Raw genomic sequence first — 20,571 nt, forward strand, 5'->3', positions numbered from 1 at the left:
AAATTTAAAAATTAATATATTTAACATCGTCATGGCCGCTTTAAAGCTACAAAGCCCATCGAGGGTTAAACATAATTCAAACTTAGGCTTTCCACACACGGTCACACTGTAGCTATATATCTTCAAAACAACAAATAAAAACATTAAAAAGTTATCTTATCGCCGCTGCCCGCGCCTGATTTTGGATTGTAAGCATGCCAGCGTGAAACCAGTAACCAAAAACCGCGATGTTGCTGTTGGAGCTGAACATTCTGACCCTCAATATTTGGTGAGGTGATCTCTGAGCTCCTTTTGGGGTGCTCCATTGTAGAAGGTGCTCCATTGACCCCGATCTGTATATGTGCAAATTGCAGGGGCATTCCGTATGTGTCTAGTGATCGCGGGCCGCGAATCGATGCCATCTGCAAGGAGCTGGCCACCGGGAAGTATGACATTGTGTCCCTGCAGGAGGTGTGGGCCCAGCAGGACAGCGAGCGGCTGCAGAAGGGCACGGAGGATGTCCTGCCCCACAGTCACTACTTTCACAGCGGGGTAATGGGCGCTGGTCTGCTGGTGCTCTCCAAATACCCCATCCTGGGCACGCTGTTCCATGCGTGGTCCGTCAACGGCTACTTTCATCGCATCCAGCATGCGGATTGGTTCGGCGGCAAGGGTGTGGGCCTGTGCCGCATCCTGGTCGGTAGCCAAATGGTCCACCTCTACAATGCGCACCTGCATGCGGAGTATGACAATGCCAACGATGAGTACAAGACGCACCGCGTCATCCAGGCCTTCGACACTGCTCAATTTATCGAGGCCACCAGGGGCAATTCGGCACTGCAGATCCTCGCGGGTGATCTGAATGCCCAGCCGCAGGATATCTCCTACAAGGTGCTGCTCTACACCTCCAAAATGCTCGACAGCTGCGCCTCGGACTCCTTTCGCACCAACGAATGCCAACACAACTCGTACACATCCAAGCAGGCGCGGGAGCGGAATCCTCAAGGCATACGGATTGATCACATCTTTGTGAGAGGAGGAGATCATGTGAATGCGGAGATAGTGGAGTACAAGCTGCCATTTCCAGAACGTGTGCCCGGCGAGAAGTTCAGCTTCTCGGATCACGAGGCCGTGTTGGCCCACATAAGGTTATCCAAGCTGACGGAGAGGAGAGCGGAGGAGCCAGTGGCCACGATCGAAGTGAACTGCCAGGTGGCGGAGAATGATGGCGAAAGCTGTGTTGTAAGGGAACTGGGAGCGGGCGATGCTCAGGCAGGAGAGGAAGAGCAGCAGCACCCGGAGATCCAGTGCAATGGCTCCAGCTCCACTTCCATCCAGACCATACCCGCCGCCCGAACTGCCGCCCTTCACGAAGCTCTGGCCCTGTGCGATGCTTCCCTTCTCCAACTTAACACGGATCGCATTCTGTACTACAGTGCAGCCACCTTCCTGTTCGTCCTCCTCGTTCTGCTGGTGGAGTTCACCGCCCCCGTGGGCATGCGCACCATCTTTCTGCTGCTCAAGTTCATCGTGTTTGGCGTGATTATTTTCTGCGTCTTCATGGCCTCCATTTGGAACTATATGGAGAGGAATGGGGTGCTGCAGGGCAAGAAATCGATGGAGGTGATGCTGTTCTCGTACCAGAAGTACGAGTACTTCTACTGAAGCTGTCTGAAGGAGCAGCCTCGAGCTCAGTGCGCATTTAAAATCCATGTGTACCCTAGATTAACAAACGTTGTATTGTCTTTGACTAAAGTGTGTATTTTTAATATCTGACTCTTTGTTTTACGACCTGTAATATTTCAATGCAATTCCATGGTCTCTTTTTTGTGTAACGTCATCCATATCCCAGGAATTATAGTTCAATAAAATTAAACACTTAAAGAATGTGTCTTAAGTTGTATCTATATAGGATAACGTATTGCTTAACTATTTAAACAGGAGAAAGAATGCTTATTAAGGTACAGCTGCGGTTAAAATATAAGTAGTGAAACAATTAAGTGCTCAAAAAAAATCTTGTAGGGCATTGTTTTGTGTCTAGTATTTATTTAACAACAACCGAATTAAGATTGTAAAAAACCATTAGTAGTTCAAAAAAGTTACAGTTAAACCATTTAAAAAAATTCACTTCAATTCACCTTATTAAATTAAAAAAATAATTTTAAAAAAACTTCAATCGAACTTTCTTTTGTAAAAATCAAAAAAAATAATACCTATTTGAATAGCAGATTTTTATATTTTTCCTATTTAGTATTAAATTTGTATCTGCCCTTTCCATAAGCTAAGAAACATATATTGTTTTGACCGCAGGTTTTTATACATTCGTTAGCAATCATTTTATTAATATTTAGTTTTAATGAATTAAGAAAGTTAAATAAAAATCTTAAGCACAGCTGAGACACGCTAAATGGGTGAACAACCTACTTTTGAGATTATAGAAGGTTGATATCTGTTTATGGTATTCACAGTTCAGGCCTTAAAGTATGCTTCACTTCCCTCAACAAAACCATTTCCCACATATTAACACAGAAATTAGCTTTAATATTAGGGTGTTTTTAACATTTTTTCTTTATTCTCGAGTAGAAAACAGCTCCGCATAATCCCATCTGGTACAGTTTATTCGGGCTTCTTTCCCTTAGCGAGCTCGGCCTTCTTTCCCTTGACGGGGGCGGGCTTCTGGGAGCGCAGGACAGCAGAAGCACGGCGGAGGGCAGCCTGAAAACACAAATAAATTCATTAGAACAAGAGCCAATCAAAGGATTACTAGACTTTAAGCTGAGTGAGAACCTCAGATAAGTTTATCAACACGGATCATTCTGCGATCTTGGTTGTGTAGCATTAAAAAAAAGATCATCATAACAAAAAGCAATTGGGTTTTTGCTGGTGCTTCAAAGGTAATTACCTGTGTCAGGTCCTTGCGGTATTTGGAGCCGATGAGCAGGTTCTTCAGCTTCTTCAGGGAACGGCGGGGGCCGGCCTTGAAGTCAACACGCACGGTGTTCTTGGCGGGACGCTGGGCATATTTGCCCTTCTTCAGCACAGCGGTGAAGCCCTTCTTGTCGGCGGCGGGCACGACTCCCACGGTCTTCTTGTGCACGATTCCGCTGTAGCGGTACGAGCTCACGCTGGCCAAGTTGTTTGGCTCCTGAAAAAGTTAATGCCATAGGTCAGTTGGATTGTTTTATTATCTCAGAGAAAGAATGTATGTTCTCAACTTTTGTCAGACTAATGTTACTATCAAGTTGTATTCAAATATCATTGTGAAAGTTGTAAGTTGGAAACATCATTGTAGAAGGTTTAGTACCACGTTTATAGACTGGATCAATTTCTTTCATTTTCTCTTTACTTTTTCATCAAAACTTGGTAGGTTCTATAAACGTGGTTTCATGTATCATATCATAATATTTACTTACTGTGCTGAAGGGCTTGGCAACATCGCGCTTCTTCAACAAGAAGGCGTTGTTGTTGCGAATGATCAACCAATTGAGGTGCGAAGAGGTTGCCATCTCACGTCTGTAAAGAATTAGATAAATTAATTAGTAATTACTCAAGATCACTTAAGACTTCTATATATTTGTTGGGTATTTCAGTTTTGGGTGATGAATATAGTCTTCAAGAACTCTTCTGCTAAATCAATCCTCATTAAACAAAACTGAAGTGCTCAAATTGGTTTTTAGTGCTTACCTTTATAAGAAAATCACCAAGTAGGCACCCAAAAAATAGACATGGAATAAAAAGAGAAAAGGATGATTAGATTACGTTGCTTTGTATTAAACTGCAATAGTTCTTGGTATATTTTCAGTTTTGGGTGATGAATATAGTCTTCAAGAACTCTTCTGCTAAATCAATCCTCATTAAATTAGAACTGAATTAGACAAGATAATTTGTTGAATTCTTACCTTTATATGAAGAACAGCAAATCGACGATCCATAAAGGGTCAGCATGGAATAAAAAGAAAGTAGGTGATTAGAAACAGAAGATTTTGTATTACAAGATAATTATATCTTGCGTTATATTCAGTCTTGGGTGATGAATATAGTCTTCAAGAACTCTTCTGCTCAAATCATTCATCATGAAAGAATAAATCAAGCATTTCTAGACCACACGTGTTCTTACCTTCATAGAACAAAATCCATATAAAAGGACGGCAGGAACACAGCATGTAAAGAAAAGGGGGGGGAAAACGGATATTAGATTTCAGGTGCAACAAAAAAACTTAGCTTAGTAAATTGACTTGGTAGAATACACATATTAACTTATAAAGTCCGGCCTAGAGTCACAACTAAAACTACACATTTTTTATCACTATTTGGCCGCTGTGTCGCACGTGTGGGTAAAACTCAATTTACCTCCGAAGTTCAGCGAGTCGGCGGTAAAAATGACGGAACCACGTGGGGCAGGCATTATGCCTCAACACATTCGTAGCGTTTAGAACGCTGCGGGAACGCTAGAACTTAACCAAATCGAGACTAAACGCAAAATGCCCACCTTTTCTCGTTGAAAGACAAGCAGGAAAGAAATATGGCAGCCCGGCATAACGCGAAGTTGGCTGCGCTTGCCGAAAACACAGGGTTGTATTTGAGCCAAGCGAGTTGGCAGGCCTTCTATCGATAGAAAACCGACATACCCAATCGGCGTTGCCACCAAGTCAAGTTTAAAACTCAGCTTCTATTGAATAAATCTCATTGTTTTGAGCTATTTTATTGTTTTTATAACATCAAAAAAATACAAGTTTATGCTTTATAAGACATGTTTTTTAAATGTTCATGGAGTGAACAAGTAAGCTAGAGCTCAACTAGTATAAATGCATTAAAGTTGTATTTTGTTGCGAACAATTTTCTAAGTTATTTAAATTGATTAATTTTTGTTCCATAAAAAAATTCTTTAAATTAACGGTATAAAAATGGTACATCTCAAAACTTCAATTGGTAGTGGGTTTTTTGGCCGGTTGGTATTTTTATAGTAATCGGTGCGGTCACACTGCTTGTCAGACACATTTCCGAAAAACTCACTCAGTAAAACGTTAAATTAAAAGTTCAGATATCAACAAATCATTTCAAAAAGTTTTTGTTTTAGGCTGTGGTTTGTTTTTATTGTCGTATGTCCATCCAGAATTTAAACACTCGTGGTAAGTATCGGGAAAACCAAAGAGTTTTCCCCGACTCTTACACATGTACATAAAAATGGCTGCCTGCTCGTCATCATCGCACCCGCACGCATACACACACACACTAACACGCCCGCACATAAGACACGCTGCAAGGGTGTGATTACACATTACATCTATCTCCATTTGGATTCACCCCGATAATAATCCACAATGCCAATAATCAATCCAATCTTCCTGCCTTACAGACCCCTTTGCTGATGCAATCAAGGGCAATGATGATGATATTCAAGACGGGCTAGTGCACATAAGAATCCAGCAGAGGAACGGTCGCAAGACGCTAACCACTGTTCAGGGCCTGTCCGCGGAGTATGACTTGAAGAAGATAGTCCGCTCCTGCAAGAAGGTCGGTTGTGGGTTAACCCCCATATGTCCCCATTGATCCCCAACTTGAAACAACACTGTGACAGGAACTATTTTTGTTTGTGTTTGTTAAAACTTTCTGCTTAAAACTGCGGTCAACGAGATACGATACATTAAAACCATTCTTTCTACTTGCTTAATATCCAGTAATATTTTTCAGATCCGCTTAAAGTACAGCCATTATGAACCAATGTAAATATTGAACGAAGTTAGGGATGCACAAAATCTCTCTTTTATATTTATAATACACAAATATGCACTTATTTATTCAAAATATAGTTGGATTTGTTTTTAATTCTGGCTGTAGAGATAAGATGTATAAAATCGCCATTTACCTGCTTAAACAATCCAGTAATATCTGAGCTCTTATGTCCACTACCTTCAATCCAATGTAAATATCAACAATTTTATATGTTCCTATTTATTGCAAAGATAGATAGATTTATATTCTATCTTTAGAGATAGGTTGCACAAAATCACCATTTCTATCTGCTAAATTAATCCAGTTATAGCTGAGTGTTTTTGTGATTAAATGATATCAGGGATTTTATTTTGATCCTGTATCTAAAGATAGTATTAAATGTTTATTGGGACACGTAAAATAAACTTTCTACCCGCAAAGTCAAATAATTTATTTTCTTTAACCTATAGTGTTCTACGACCCAGTTATTTGTTAGATCTAATGAAGTCTAAAGGTATCGGTCTTGTACTGTGAATGGTGAATTCACAGAATTCACATAAAATCAATAAATCAACAAAATGTGTAGTTCAAAGAATCACTCTGAGAACAGCTGTACATTATCAAAGAAAATAATTGATTATAGTTTTAACTAGCTAGGTTTATAGATATGAATTAAGTAATATTCCGGCAGTCTTGTAACAAGTGAACGATTTCAACCCAAATAACTAATACTTCAATCCTTCGCAGGAATTCGCATGCAATGGCACTGTAATCGAGCACCCAGAGTATGGTGAGGTCCTGCAGCTCCAGGGCGATCAGCGTGAGAACATCTGTCAATGGTTGACGAAGGTGGGACTAGCTAAGCCGGATCAGCTCAAGGTGCACGGCTTCTAGGCGGACGAACAAACAAAACGGTGTGAATTATCATACTACTATTTCATTCTTAAGCTCTTCAACAACACCCCAAAAACTTGCAAAAGTTCTTTGTTCCGATTTATTCAAACACTCTTGATAGAACATTTACATGAATACTGAAGCAATAGACCATTAACTGAGAACAATGTTATAAATAAAATTAAATGTTCAATTTAAATAAACGAACGTGTGCGGGCGCTGTCGTAGCATAATGGGACGAAAATTTAGCATTTGTATGTATTTACTGCCTCTAAATTGTAAGCAAAGAAATAAGTTGGAGACAATTTTTGAATATAACATATTACCAAATTCTGTCGAATTATAGATTCGCTTTTGCGTTGAACATACTTAAAACTTTGGATAAGAAGAAAAGACAAAGAAAAAGGCTTATGTTTTAAAATTGAGTAGGAAGAATTTTGTAAACAATTAATTTTATTTCGAAAGATTCAAATTTTATTATTAATACAAATAACGGGTACACCATATGTGGTTAGTGTCCTCGCTATTCCGAATTTTAAGCCTTGGCTAGTGTGTACATAGTACGCAAAGGTAATAATACCAAAAAATACCGACTCAATTTCCACTGGACTAGTTTTTTTTTCTTTTAAAATACTAAATATATATATATAACAAAAAAAAGCGGAGCGCGAATTATTTGCGTGTGTTGCTTTTTGCTGTCAAAAAAAGTTTTGTGAGTGTCAATTGACCAAAAATTGTCCCCTTTGATGCAACGCGTTGAAACAGTCGAGTTTCCCAATGATAATTCCTTGAAAAACGAAACGTGGACGCGCGGAACGCTTGGTGTTTCATATTGCTCGCTCGGTTCGGAAATTTAACAAGTGGTTTTGCCCCCAGCGAGGTTGCAGCTGCACAAAATCGGCGTCAGCGGGCGGATCAACCTTGAATTTCTTTCATTGTGAATGGTAAGTAGGGTTTAATATACAATTATGCAGGCAAATTGTTTGGGAGATGGGGCAAAGGGGATGGAAACTGCTTAGCAATATTATGTTCTTGCACGTTTCAGGGCTGCCACCCTGCACACAGTTGGTATTTTATGCGGTTAGAATACCGCAGCAAACAGTTGCTGCAAATTAAATGGATTAAAATACAATTTCATTATATCTGACCGAAAGAAAGACAATTCCGATTTGCAATTCATTTCGACACCACTTCAATTCATTGCTGCTGGAAAAGAGTGAAAAATCCCCTGTTCTGTTCAAATTTGTGGTATTTTCAATCGCTTGCAACCCTGCCTTGTGATCTATCGAAACGGCGAAAGTTTTCTATGACGATGAGAAGTCGAATTTTTGGATTTTTCGCGTGACAAGTTGGTGGTGAAAAAAAGCAGGCAGAACCTTAAAAATTAATTCAGGAACTTGGCAAGCGATTGGCAACTGGAAAGCGCAGCGCTGGCGGGTGCGGGCGGTTAAAGTAGGGCGTGAAAAGTCGACAAAAAAAATCAATTGCCTCTTGGTCGTTTTCAATTTCCCAATTCATATTCTCTGCGTGTGCAAAAAAAAAGCGAACAAAAAAGGAAAAGCGAGAAGAAAAAAATAGACTGCAAAGGAAGGAGGAAAAAAAAACGGCGAACGGAAAGACGGAGCAAAAACGAAAAGGCGAAGGCAGCAACGTAGAAGTTAAAGAAAATGTGCACGAAAAGGGGCGGAGGAGCCAGGAGCCGTGTTTTCGAGTCGCCAGCAGTATAAATAAGTTACCATCCATCGATAACACAGCGCGATTCGAGTCGCGGAAATAGGCGAAAATACAAAATATCGCAGTGAAAATAAAATTTTCCAAATAGAAAGAAGAGCCTCCTCTCTCTTGGCCTATCCTTTGCTCTTGCTCTCTCTCCCACTCCCGCGACTGGGTGGCAACGCGCGTGTGTGTGTCTGTGTGTGTGTGTGAGTGTGCCGCGTGCGTGAGTGTGTGTGTAGCTCGAAAGAGCAAAAAAAAAATAGATTTAACAAAAAAAAGAAAAATAAGAGAAAAAGTAGGAGAAGCAAAATAACCGACTGTGTCTTTGTTTGGAATTTCTTGATAATTGCAACATAAGTTACCATGGAATACTACCTAGGTTGGTAAAAAAAATAGTTAACTAACTAGGCATACATATGTATGTGTGCGCCACCACCCCCTTATGTACCATAAGCAAATGTGTGTGCTTTGCGTTTCATTTGTTTGTTTTTTTGGTTTACTATTATTAATTCACTTGAAATGGGGAGAGGTAGCTTTTTCCCAGCGTCTAGCTTCCTCCGATTACGAAAGTTTCCCATTACGTCTACAATAACACAAAAATTGGCCTTGTTTGTACACACACACACATACCTCATACACCCACACAAACGCTCGCAACCCACACACACCACCCACCCCCGCATACTATGAAAACCACCTCCTTTAATCGCAACCACTTGCAGGAGGATATGTGTACATGAACGGAGATGCAGTCAAGATCCAGCCGCCCGTCTACACGAACGTTCCTGTCGAGACGGCAATGCTAGCCACCAATCTGTTTGGAGCCACCACCCAAATCGCAGCCTCACCCGCAGCAGCCGCAGCCGCTGCCCACATACCGTTGATCACAGCCGCCGCTGCCGCCGCCGCAGCCGCAGGTGGAGCACCAGTACCGCCAGTAGTAGCTCCCACTCCAGTTGCCGTAGCTCCAGTGGCCGCCCCTGGATCAGCAGTCGGATCAGTAGCGCCCGCCGGCCAAATCCTGGCCCACACGCACGTAGCCCACCAACAACAACAACAGCAGCAGCAGCAACAACAACAACAGACGCTCCAACAGCATCTTCACCAGCAGCAGCAACAACAGCAATCGCCGCATCCCGCCCAGCATCTGACATACGGCAATCAGCCGGCGCCTCCACAGGCCACGCCGGCTGTGGGAACTGTAGCTGTAGGCGGAGTAGCAACAGGAGGAGCGGTGGGAAGCCAGGAGTCCCAGACCCAGGACACCAACGAATACGCCATCATGAATGGCACACTCGCCCAGACCCAGGACGGCACTGTGGTCTGCTACACCACAGATGCCCTCAGCAATACGAATTTAGTTGCTCTCGATCCGCAGCAGCCCCATCAGATTGTAGTGCCGGTCCAGGTTCCTGTCCAACTCCCAGTCCAGCCCGTTCAGCTGCCCGCGAATGGCCCAGCCGATCAGCAGCAGGGTGTGCACAATGCAGCCCAGGGCGGGGAGGAGTCCAACATACCGCTGGACAAGCTCAAGCAGATGCTGGCCACCCAGCTTGAGTACTATTTCTCCAGGTGGGTTGTGTGAAGTCTCCTCCTAAATATATGGAACATCCAACTTACTTTTATACCTACTAATAGAGAGAACCTGGCCAACGATACTTACCTGCTCTCCCAAATGGACAGTGACCAGTATGTGCCCATTTGGACCGTGGCCAGATTCAATCTGGTGCGGAAACTAACCAATGACATAAAACTCATCACCGAGGTGCTGCGTGAATCGCCCAATGTCCAGGTGGACGACAAAGGTATGCGCGTGCGTCCCAATCGCAAGCGTTGCATCATCATTCTGCGCGAGATATCGAACAACACGCCTCTGGATGACGTCAAGGTGGGTGACTCCTCAGTGGGAGACTTACCCATGCCATTTAGAAATACTAATTGGATTTTGCTTTGCTTAACAGGCTCTGTTCAGCAACGAGAGCTGCCCCCGGCCGATCTCCTGCGAATTTGCCGCCAACAACTCGTGGTACATCACCTTCGAGTCGGACGACGATGCGCAGAAGGCGTTTAAGTACCTGCGCGAGGAAGTCAAGGAGTTCCAGGGCAAGCCGATCATGGCCCGCATCAAGCCCAAGTCGTTTATCAATCGCATCCAAGCTGTACCAAATATGAAGAACGGCTACGGTCTAACGTCGCCGCCGACTGCCAATGTCTTTGATCCATCCGGAGCCGGTGCGGCTACAGTGAGCTATGCGGGTGCTCAGCAGCCCCGCTACCTGTACACCAATGGAGCGGCCCTCGCGGCTCCGGCGTCAGTTCCGTACAGCAATCCTGTACTGATTGTGAGTATTACATTTCAACATTCATTTGTATTCCGGATAAATTTAGTTCAGACAATAATCTATACATTTTTATTAAGTTAAATTAATTAAATGTATATTGATTTCCAATGAAACTGTTATTAAGGTCTTCAATTAAATAACAGATGGCTAATCTCAATTCAGTAAAATTGATCTTTAATAAAAAATATGTAAGCTTAAATATTTTTGAATTTTAAAGAAGTTCTACGGATATGCCTTTATTGTGTTCTGACTTAATGAATGTATATTGATTTCCATAGACTTAAATATACACCAAATCATAATTGCCAACCATTTGTAAATATTGAATTAAAATCCTAATCTTCTTACAGCCGATTCCGCAAAATCAATTCTATCCCGGCTTGGTGGCTGGACCCTGGCCACCTGGTACTGTGGCCGCGACTACCGCCCATGGCCAGAACTTCTACGAGATCGGGGGCAACCTCTTTGCCGCCAATCCCTTGGCTCCGCAGGCTGTGGCCGCCAGTTTCGCTCAAGCTCCGCCACCCACCGCACAAACGATGGTAACGTCCAAGCCGCAGGGCGGTGGGCGCTACAACAACAATCACCGCGGCAATCCAAACAATGTGGGCGGTGCGAATTCGGGACCACGTGGCGAGTCGAGGGGCAAACCCCCGCGCAACACACAAACAGCTTCGCACATCCAAGGCGGCAGCATTGTGCCCATCCAGATAACTGGCGCCATTCCCGGTGGAATGGTGAGCGTGGTCCCGGCGAACATTGTGCAGGATTCACTGCAGCAAGCTCCGTTGCATCAGCAACAGCCGCAGCAAGTGATCCAGCAGATCCAGCAGCAGCCAACGAGCTCGTCTCAACAGCAGGCCACTGTGCAGGTGAACAGCTCGACTCGTCACTATCCCATCAAGAGCAACTGGAAGGGTGAGTTTTGAAGTGCCTTTAATAAGAGAGACAAAAAGAAAAGGTCAAGAATAATCATAAATGATTCTTGAAGGTTGCTAGTTCGAAATCAAAAACTTTCCATCACAATGGAGTTTTGAGAAAATAGTTTTTAAAGCTTTAAATATTTGACTTAGTACTTTTTTTAAAGCTTAGAAACAACGAATCCTTAAGCATACTTTGAAAATTTGACCTTTAAACATGCCCCCGATTCCTTCTTTTCATGTTTAAAATGTCTATCAAATTTTTCACCGTGTTCGTTACTTACAATACCAAAATTTTTGGAAAAAAGTCCACATGTAACAATGGTCCAGTTTTTTTTTGTTAAACCAAAAAACAGATTTCAACAAGCGAACTAATAAGCGCAGTATTGGCTTCTTGATTATATGCTAGTACTTTTATGATCTTTTTGATTTAGGATATTTTATACAATGCTAAGATTTTAAAACCATTTTTTTAACTACAGGCGGCATGCAAAAGAGTCTGGACAAGAGCTACGGCGGTGGAGTGACTCACCACCACTACACCACTCAGGTGCAGGCCCTGCCCGCCCACAGCCACCACCTGCAGGCGCAACAGCAGCAGCAACAGCAACAGGGACAATCCCAGCAGCAGCACTATCAATTGGCTTCCTCCGGCGCTGCCAGCGCTCCGCAAGTTACCTACGTGACCGCTGCCCCGGCCCAGCCACAGCCTGGTCAGCACCAGCACCACCTGGTGGTGCAACAGACGCAGCCCCAACAGCAGCAGCAGCAACAGGTCGTTGCCATCCAGCAGCAGCAGCAGCAGCAGGTTCAGGTGCAGCAGGAGCTGCAGGAGGCGGGGGAAGGCGTGGAGCATGGCTCGCACGCCATGCAGCAGGTCAATCGCAGCAGCAACATGTCGGCCAGCTCCTCCTCATCGCTGGCCACTTCGATCAGCAAGGAGCCACTCCAGTGGCAGAATCGCACGCGTCGTCGTCGTCGTGATGAGGAGGGCGGACTTAACTACTCCCCTGCCGGGCGAGTTGGGGTAAGTAATCTGGACATAACAAACTTAACGAGAAAGGAGGCTAGTCTATATACCCCTGTAAAAACAAAGATATAGGCCTTTGCCGACCACCACTGGTATACAATAAAGCCATGTCCATTATCCGCTGAACTTTTTAATCGTTTTCCGATTTATGTAAAATTAAAACCTAATTTGAAATAGTTAACGATCATCTCGAAGATTATTCGTAAACTAGTTATAAATTGTTTTCATTTACTATTTTACTATAAAGAGCTTTATGATAAAGTCGTTTACTTATATACTATCTCCAACACAATGAAGACTTTTGGAAAAGCTTAATTCAGATATCTTGTAAACTGTGGGACTAGTTTGTAGAAGCTGACAGATGGATGTACTGGTATACTTTAAAGGCTAGAAAATGCCTCCTAAACTAAAAGTATAATACAAATGTATAAATCAAGCGTATAAAAACCAAATCACTGAAATTATAATATGGCTTTACCCAAGATGAACAGGCGAATCAGAAAAATCGCATTTACATTTGCTGAGTTTTAAATTCTAACTGATAGAACGACAATTTTAGATCTAAGTGCTGGGCTTTTCAAGTGCAGTATTTGGGCTAGGGTTTCAATGAACCATAAATTAAGATTATATGGCTGAATATTTATAAAGATTTGTAATACAATTTAAAGCTAACAATCTTCATGTATCGTTTGCATTACAGATCTACGGCAGCTCACCCTCGAACCCGCATCAACAGCAGCACTTGCTGTCGTCTTCCTCCGGCAGTAATATACAGTCAGGGGGCGGAGCCGACAGCGCCTCCCATCGTGGCGAGCGTCAGAGTCACTACAACACCATTCACGATGTCCCACCGCCCCAGCACCGTGGCAACTACAAGGGCAACAACTACAATCCGCACTACCACGCCCAGCAGCACTCGTCGATGGCGAGTGGCTCGCACCACCATCACCACCACAATGCCCTGTCCTCTCAGCAGCAGCAGTCGCACCACCTGACCTCCGGCACCGGACAGCAGGGCTCGTCGTCGGGTCACCACTATCATCACCACCATCACCACAACTCGATTGGCAGCAATGTGGGCAACAGTGGCGGTTTGGGCGTTAGCAGTGGTGGATCTGGTGGCGGTGGATCCGGCGGCGGATCGGGCAGCAATAGCTTGTCGGGCGGAAGTAACGAGCGCGGTATTCATCACAGCTCCTTGGGCTATCAGGGCCACCAGCACCAACAGCAGCAGCAGCAGCAACAGCAGCAGCAGCAACAACAGCCGGCGGCGCCAGTTCAGCCGCCGCAATTCGACCTGGAGGCAGCCGCCTTCCCACCACTGCCAGCCACCTCGGCCAATGCACCGCACACACCTCAGGCAGCCACTGGCGGAGCTTCCTCCCTGCTTAACTCCTCCACGTCGTCCGCCTCGTCCACGGGTTTGGGCCAAAAACAGGCACTGCATCAACAGCAGCAGCAGCAGCAGCCACAGCATCAGCACCAACTACTGAGTAGCAGTGTGGAGAGTGAGGAGCAGCGTCCAAGCAATCTTCAGGGATTGGAGAGCAGTAATTCCCACTTGGCCAGCACTTCCTCTGCCAACAATTGGGCCGAAAGCCGATTGTCGGATGTGGTGCGCACTGGAGGAGGAGGTGGTGGAGCAGCAGGAGGCGGCAAGGGAAAGGCGCGCAAGGACAACAGGCACCAACAGCAGCCACATTTGGCGGCCCACAACTATCAACCTCAACAGCAGCAGCAGCAGCAGCGCAATCCACCTGTTAGCCCCACGCCCCACGCTTTGGGCGCTGACTATGCGCTCCAGCTGCAAGAGGGCAACAATACTAAGAACAACGTTACTAAGCAGAGCTCCAGTAACAACAATTCGATCCATGTGATAAAGTGTCTAACACCAAATATCAATGCCAGCAGCGGCAAAGAGGAGGTGGCCGGAACCCAGCATCAGCAGCAGCAGCAGCAGCAGCTGGACAAATCAAACAAGACTGAGGATGAAGTGCATCCAAAGCAGCCAACGCATCGACTGGCTGAAGGCTACATTCAGCAGCAGCAGCAGCAGTTGCCACCGCTGGCTGGCCACAACGAGTACTCCGCCGCGGGCGCTGGCGCCTGTAACGTGGTGGAGGGCAACCTACTGACCACCAGTCTGGCCGAGTGCAGCCTCGGGCAGCATAAGAAGCCGCCCTCGGTGGCCGCCCTGCATGCCAAGAAGGAGGCCAATCTGCTGGAGAAGGGTGCCAGCAAGCACAAGAGCGTGGCCACGTCCACGTCGACGGAGAATTTATCGGCAGCGGCTGCGGCCACGGCCAGCAAGCTCAGCTATGCCCAGGTGGCCCAGCACCACAAGGCAGCCGCCGCCAGCGCGGCGGACAGCAAGGAAGCCGGCTCCGGCGGCTCCACTGGCACCCTCTCGCCCACCGGCAGCCACAAGATGGACCTAGTCTTCGGCGATCCCGCCGCCGTGGTGGCAGCCGTCGTGGAGAAGAGCGGCCTGGCCACAGCCACACTTTCGACCGAGAAGCGGGCCGCAGGCGGTGCCTCGCCAGCCGCGATTTCCGTTTCCGGCAAGGCAAGTGGTCCCCTAACAACCACCAATGCCACACAAGGCAGCGTTGCTGTCGTCGTGGTCTCTGCCAAAGAGAAAGGTAAGTTCAAGAGTTGTCAAGAAAACTCATTAGTGTGAATGCGGTTTTGGAAAATGCAAGAAGTTATTAAATTGATCAACAATAACAGTCTATCTGTCTGTCCGTATGAATGTTGAGATTGAACATGGATTTAACATTCACGTTCTAGATAAGCTTATTGTAAAGTTCATTTTAAAATTAGGTACCGCCAAATCTATTATATGTTTGTTCAAATGTTTCAAATCGAATAATTATTCTATAAGTAATTAAGCAAATTAAGTCAATCATAATCAGTGACGTCAATACAAACAGTACTTACATTTTACATTTTAAACTACAGATGACGCTTTCGATTTTATGCCTTAGAATTGCTGGCGCCATCTGCCGGAGGCATATTTAATTTGAATTTTGTTAACAGAGTTAAGATTACCTGAAGTTTATTCTTAGCAATTCAAAATAAAAAATTTTCCTTTAACTTTCCATATGTATTTAACTTAATTTATCAATTTCTAATTTAAAATATATATATATATATATATATATATATATATATATATATATATATATATATATATATATATAATTTGCCTATAATATTCAATATTAATTAAGTTGGATGTTGTCATTACTGCAAACAACCGCTATTTACAGCTTGATTTAATTAGTTATAATCTATTATAAGTTAAAATAATGAATTTGCCTAACAAAACTATTTAAGTAGAGACGAAGTTAATTTCTTACAAATTTAAAAGTAATTAAGTTGCATTTTCCGATGCCTCTTTAATTGTACTTTGGTTTTAAACAGAATTTTAATTTGCTCCCAACAGATAATCGTCCCAATGCCTCCGTTCGCCAACTGAGCAAGGAGAAACAGCAACAACAGCAACACCAGCAGCAACATTACAGCTCTGCAACAGAGCACAATACCAATGCCAATGTGGGCTCGGGAACTGGCGGCAACCGCAAGTCCAGGGCCAACAACTCTTAAGGGAGGACGAAGTGGAGGAGTGGATAATCGCGTTGCCAAAGCAAGGCAACTGTGAGATACCTTTGCAGGATGCCCTCCAAAGGATGCATCCGCCTGTACATATATGAAATTCCATGTGTAAATATGAGCAGACCTTTTTTGTTATACCTATAAGTGCTATAGATAGTTACGAGCAAACTAAGGAGGCATATGAAAGGTGAGTCTGCTGCTTCAGTCTGTCTCTGTGATTTTAATCTATAATTTAAGCATATTGCAGTAGTGGCCGCTGCTCGAGTGACGCGGAATCGAGAGCAGCAGAAGCAGAAGCAAAAGAATAGAAGCGAGCAGTGGACGACGCTTGGACCAGTTATCATATTAGTAGGCAAAGACGAAAAATGAATGGTGCATAACCCTTTCTCCAGCTATATTTAATCAGTTATCAGTTAATGTTAATCTACCTAAGCTAATGTTACCTAGACTCGATGGGTAATCACTTAGTTTAGCGCCGCGATCTGGCGATCCGGAGATCCAGGGAGGAAGAGGAGGAGGAGGCGACAGCCAGAGGAGAAGAGACAAGAGATGAATATGCCTAAGCTATATTTACGATTACCAATAACGATAAACGATGCCGAGTGAATAAGTCTAAGAGGTTTGATGAGCGTAGTTAGCCAACTTGCATCGAACGACAAAGCCGAACTATAAATCAAGCTAAGCCAAGCAAAGGACGGAGAATAGGAAAAGAGGAAATATTAGGTTTTATTGATAAATTACCGATGAACTCATCATGAATCACACCGTTGATTTAACGTTTTATTAACTACATTTAATATTTCATCATTTTCATTTTTGCTTTCGCATCAAAAAACATAATGTTTATAGCCAAAACAGAAGTACACAGATACGAGTACGTAGCGAAAAAAGCTATGTCTCCGCTAGTCCCACAGGTTAGGGTTACTTCTATTATTTAGAAATATTATATATAATATATATACGATCGTTTTGAATCATTGTAACATTTTAACGGATGATCTTGTTTGAGCAAGTCGTTTTTTTGTTTTAAATAACTTGATTATGGGGATTCTCGTACTTAGTTCATGACTTAAGGGATCCGTTAACACAGACACACCTGAATACGCCTAGACAAACTTATCTTCCCCTTTTTCCTTTTCCCCCAGACACTGAACCCCTATTTTTATACTTAATCGTATGATCGCGTGGGTAGGACTTACATTTTAAAATTGCATTTGTTTCCACATAAAAGCAATTTTCTCAGTTTGATGGTTTCACACGTCTATTTCAACAAACAAAGAACGAAAACGAAATGAATTAAGAAGTTAGTGCATTGCTAAATACTAAACACTAAACTTAATCCTTACAAAGCGTAGGTGGACACACAGCTCAGCTCAGCTCATAAGACAAACACACTATCTAATGTTATAATTACGACTTAGGACTCTATACAAAAAGGTGCCATAAACTAAAAACCACACACACACAGACACACACGAAATTCTATGAGGTTTAGGACAACACACACTCAAAATAGGCATTTAAAACGAATTCTTTTCATATGGTTTTTTTTTCTGTCTCTCAATTTGCAAAGATGCTGCTTCATCCTCGCCCCTAACCCCAAATTATTGATGCTCATCTTAGATTAGGATTGCTTATAACATTTTAATTATTATTTTGCCTTTTAATTATTCACGATTTCACGCACAAATTGATTTATGGAGTCTTAATTTATTTTGAAATGTAAGAAGCATGTAAATTAATCCTTGAAGCATAAAACAATTGGCAAGGGAGAAGAGAAAATAATCAGTAGTTTTAAGAGCGTACACACGATATCTACAAACTATTCTAGGCAATAAGAATTACGTTTAGTATGCAGCATATATATGGATATTCACACTTAACTTAACATTATTTCTTCTGTTAATTATTTTCCTTATTTGAGAACAAAACGGCTCCGCCCTTTACCACTTCCACTTCCATTTCCACAAACCAAAACGAAAAAATCATTTTCATTTTTTCATTCACACACAACTTTACCAATGAACCGAAGAAAACCCGCGTATTATTTTTGTTCTCTTGAATTAATTGCTTATGAACCCACTGTGAACAAACCGATCAATGTTTTTCCAAAACAAACAAAACAGAGTACTAAATCTTTCATCCAAAATCCAAAAAAAAAAAAAATGAAAAACGAAGGAGAATAAGAAAAATTAACTCTAAACGCAAGACTTCCAACCAAAATGAAATTGAAAATATAAGAAAATGGAAACTAAACTGAAAAATCAATATATATAAACACATATATTTTGTTTCTATGAAAACAATCGAATATGTTAAGTGCCTATACTAACTAATATGTAACATACGAGAGCAGGATACAGACCGACCACTGAGCCAACAACCAAAGTGACCCCATTCGCACATCAAATGGCATCTAATCACACACCCCACCACACTACTCACACTCACACACACAACTGCCTTTAGGACATAAACGGCTTTCAATCAGTCAATCAATCAATCGATCCTTCACTCATTAAAATCTTGGCAAAAGCCAGGATTCCGATAGTTCGCTAGGGATGAAGGCCACATACAGATAGTATACCTTGCTCAGTGGTTCGTCGCGTACCCCCGCCACACAAAATGTATCTTTAAATAATTCATAGTTTATAGTTTGTATCTACCCCCTCCAAATTGAAGAAAAAGACCCAAACTATATAATATCCAACTAACCCCAACACTCAGACACATATTTCTTTGGAAAGTTCTCAAATGATTTTGTTGTGCTCATCACTCACTGTCGGCTGCCAACACAAACGAATACAAAATAACACACCATACACACACTACACACACACACTCACACACTGTACAGTTGAACCTCAATAGGGCGGACTGCGACTGGGACTGCGGACTGTGCTTTAGGTGATTGAATGATGAATGAGAGACAGGGGTTTAGTGGCCAAAGTGGAGCTAATGGACTCCATGGGCGGCGGCTCCGAAATTCCGACAATGAGATGTGATATTATGCAATTGAAAACAAATCATCAATTGTGTGCGACAAAAAACAAAAACAAATAAACGGAACGATGGGGTTTGGCCAAAGCCCATCGAGGTTGCTCAGCCCACTTGACCATGAGACAGTCGACAACTGGACACTTGGACACTTGACCAAACACGCTGTCCATCCAGACGCTCCGAGATCGAGAGACAGAGAGATAGAAGAGAGTATAGGGTATAGGGAAAGTAAAAAAGGAACATTGTTGATGTTGAATAATTTTAAGGAATACAATAAATTAAATTAAATTGTTAAATTGTAAACCTCAGTTCTTAAGTTATTTATTTTTGTATACTTAAGCAGCGCATATGACACCTTGTTATATTTACAAAATAATACTATATTGCAAGTTCAGCAGACATGCCACGCCCATAGAGCTATGTATTCCCCTCATTGTCATATCTCCTGTACCAACACCCACCCACCCGCCCCCAAAAACAAACCACTCAAAAACACACACACAGCTTAGAGTTATCGTTTAGTTTTTGTTTAACCCACCATCCAAATATTTTGTATTATTTAACTTTATATGGAATGCCCCTCACCAGAAACCACTCTGTACATACATTTAGCTATACATTGTTGAGGGGTTCCCATCCTGATTTCACCCGATCATTCTCTTTGGCACTGCCAATTCCCTTATATTTTTGTTTCCTTTTTGACGGTCGGAGATCTTTTGAGTTGTTTCTTTTATTTGCCTTGGGTTGAATTCACTACCGTATTTCTATTACCATAAACAGCAAACAACGCTAAACAAAAATTGCTTACGCACATTGTTATCACTAGAAAAACAAGAACAACACAACAACAAGAACAACAAAAACAAAAACCTGTCTGTTAAAAAACAAAAATGAAAATATGTAATATGAATAACGAGAAGTACATGCATACATTATAAATATATATATATAATCAATTTGTAATTGTACCGAAATTGATAACTGTAAAGTAACAAGAAGTTTATAAAATTGCATATGATTTAAACTATAAACTAACTATAAAGAAATACAATATCCCTCTATGCAGCAAGCGAAAGCGAAAAAAAAACCAACAGCAGTTATACATAATTGAATGTGTAATATGATGGCATACATATAAATAAAAATATTATAATAAAACAAAACGAAAAAAAAAAATACAAACACTGAGAAACAACCAAAAAACTTGAAAAGCGTAATTCATTTTGTCTTTATAATAGGATAGTTAAGCCTGAACAATTTGTACGTAAGAGCCAGAGATGGTTATGATGTTGAGATGAGGAGGCGGAAACCTGCACTCGTAACGACTTAATAGCTAAAAGTTTAAATAAAATTTATACTT

The 20,571-nt window shown here is 42.5% G+C and overlaps 4 protein-coding genes and 3 non-coding genes across 11 annotated transcripts; 3 read left to right on the forward strand and 4 right to left on the reverse strand.

Annotated features, from left to right (window-relative positions):
- The first annotated feature begins 78 nt into the window (after positions 1-78).
- On the forward strand, positions 79-1,866 carry LOC128259478 (putative neutral sphingomyelinase). Its single transcript, XM_052991861.1, has 2 exons — positions 79-268; positions 354-1,866. The coding sequence occupies exons 1-2, from the start codon at positions 228-230 to the stop codon at positions 1,642-1,644; spliced, it is 1,332 nt and encodes a 443-aa protein (XP_052847821.1). The 5' UTR covers positions 79-227; the 3' UTR covers positions 1,645-1,866.
- A 650-nt stretch (positions 1,867-2,516) lies between these two features.
- Positions 2,517-4,572, reverse strand: LOC128259381 (60S ribosomal protein L28). Its single transcript, XM_052991713.1, has 4 exons — positions 4,469-4,572; positions 3,393-3,492; positions 2,882-3,124; positions 2,517-2,694 (listed from the first exon to the last, which is right to left on the reverse strand). Exons 2-4 carry the CDS (start codon positions 3,483-3,485, stop codon positions 2,596-2,598), a joined length of 435 nt encoding a protein of 144 aa, XP_052847673.1. The 5' UTR covers positions 3,486-3,492; positions 4,469-4,572; the 3' UTR covers positions 2,517-2,595.
- On the reverse strand, positions 3,557-3,632 carry LOC128259618 (small nucleolar RNA CD11). Its single transcript, XR_008268070.1, has one exon. It is a non-coding gene; the product is annotated as a small nucleolar RNA CD11 (small nucleolar RNA).
- LOC128259616 (small nucleolar RNA CD11) lies at positions 3,771-3,844 on the reverse strand. Its single transcript, XR_008268068.1, has one exon. It is a non-coding gene; the product is annotated as a small nucleolar RNA CD11 (small nucleolar RNA).
- Positions 3,989-4,064, reverse strand: LOC128259617 (small nucleolar RNA CD11). The gene has a single exon (XR_008268069.1). It is a non-coding gene; the product is annotated as a small nucleolar RNA CD11 (small nucleolar RNA).
- A 365-nt stretch (positions 4,573-4,937) lies between the features above and the next one.
- LOC128259385 (eukaryotic translation initiation factor eIF1) lies at positions 4,938-6,829 on the forward strand. Of its 2 annotated transcripts, XM_052991718.1 has the most exons (4): positions 4,941-4,995; positions 5,057-5,108; positions 5,336-5,493; positions 6,439-6,829. In XM_052991718.1, exons 2-4 carry the CDS (start codon positions 5,081-5,083, stop codon positions 6,583-6,585), a joined length of 333 nt encoding a protein of 110 aa, XP_052847678.1. In that variant the 5' UTR covers positions 4,941-4,995; positions 5,057-5,080; the 3' UTR covers positions 6,586-6,829. The 2 variants fall into 2 exon arrangements, with proteins under 2 accessions (XP_052847676.1, XP_052847678.1); XM_052991716.1 differs by having other exon boundaries at positions 4,938-5,108.
- Positions 6,830-7,244: 415 nt separating this feature from the next.
- LOC128259555 (la-related protein Larp4B) lies at positions 7,245-19,693 on the forward strand. 4 transcript variants are annotated; one of them, XM_052992017.1, is made up of 9 exons: positions 7,245-7,529; positions 9,024-9,873; positions 9,940-10,189; positions 10,263-10,643; positions 10,994-11,561; positions 12,046-12,590; positions 13,294-15,235; positions 16,042-16,398; positions 16,459-19,693. In XM_052992017.1, the coding sequence occupies exons 2-8, from the start codon at positions 9,038-9,040 to the stop codon at positions 16,200-16,202; spliced, it is 4,683 nt and encodes a 1,560-aa protein (XP_052847977.1). In that variant the 5' UTR covers positions 7,245-7,529; positions 9,024-9,037; the 3' UTR covers positions 16,203-16,398; positions 16,459-19,693. The 4 variants fall into 4 exon arrangements, with proteins under 4 accessions (XP_052847977.1, XP_052847976.1, XP_052847975.1 ...); XM_052992016.1 differs by lacking the exon at positions 7,245-7,529 and adding an exon at positions 7,631-8,680 and having other exon boundaries at positions 16,449-19,693; XM_052992015.1 differs by lacking the exon at positions 7,245-7,529 and adding an exon at positions 7,631-8,680.
- Positions 19,694-20,571: the final 878 nt, after the last annotated feature.

This window comes from Drosophila gunungcola (assembly GCF_025200985.1).
Source record: "Drosophila gunungcola strain Sukarami chromosome 3L unlocalized genomic scaffold, Dgunungcola_SK_2 000005F, whole genome shotgun sequence".
NCBI lineage: Eukaryota > Metazoa > Arthropoda > Insecta > Diptera > Drosophilidae > Drosophila > Drosophila gunungcola.

What these genes read in the sequence shown, in the direction of transcription:
- LOC128259478 (XM_052991861.1), top strand. Translation starts at nt 228, where the DNA reads ATGTTGCTGTTGGAGCTGAACATTCTGACCCTCAATATTTG. An exon ending in ATTCTGACCCTCAATATTTG is followed by an intron (nt 269 to 353) that starts GTGAGGTGATCT and finishes TGCAAATTGCAG; the next exon opens with GGGCATTCCGTATGTGTCTA.
- LOC128259555 (XM_052992016.1), top strand. An exon ending in CTTGAGTACTATTTCTCCAG is followed by an intron (nt 9,874 to 9,939) that starts GTGGGTTGTGTG and finishes ACCTACTAATAG; the next exon opens with AGAGAACCTGGCCAACGATA. An exon ending in ACAGCAATCCTGTACTGATT is followed by an intron (nt 10,644 to 10,993) that starts GTGAGTATTACA and finishes ATCTTCTTACAG; the next exon opens with CCGATTCCGCAAAATCAATT.
- LOC128259385 (XM_052991716.1), top strand. Translation starts at nt 5,081, where the DNA reads ATGTCCATCCAGAATTTAAACACTCGTG. An exon ending in CCAGAATTTAAACACTCGTG is followed by an intron (nt 5,109 to 5,335) that starts GTAAGTATCGGG and finishes CCTGCCTTACAG; the next exon opens with ACCCCTTTGCTGATGCAATC. An exon ending in TAGTCCGCTCCTGCAAGAAG is followed by an intron (nt 5,494 to 6,438) that starts GTCGGTTGTGGG and finishes AATCCTTCGCAG; the next exon opens with GAATTCGCATGCAATGGCAC.
- LOC128259381 (XM_052991713.1), bottom strand. Translation starts at nt 3,485, where the DNA reads ATGGCAACCTCTTCGCACCTCAATTGGTTGATCATTCGCAACAACAAC. An exon ending in TTGCCAAGCCCTTCAGCACA is followed by an intron (nt 3,125 to 3,392) that starts GTAAGTAAATAT and finishes TAACTTTTTCAG; the next exon opens with GAGCCAAACAACTTGGCCAG. An exon ending in ACCGCAAGGACCTGACACAG is followed by an intron (nt 2,695 to 2,881) that starts GTAATTACCTTT and finishes TTGTGTTTTCAG; the next exon opens with GCTGCCCTCCGCCGTGCTTC.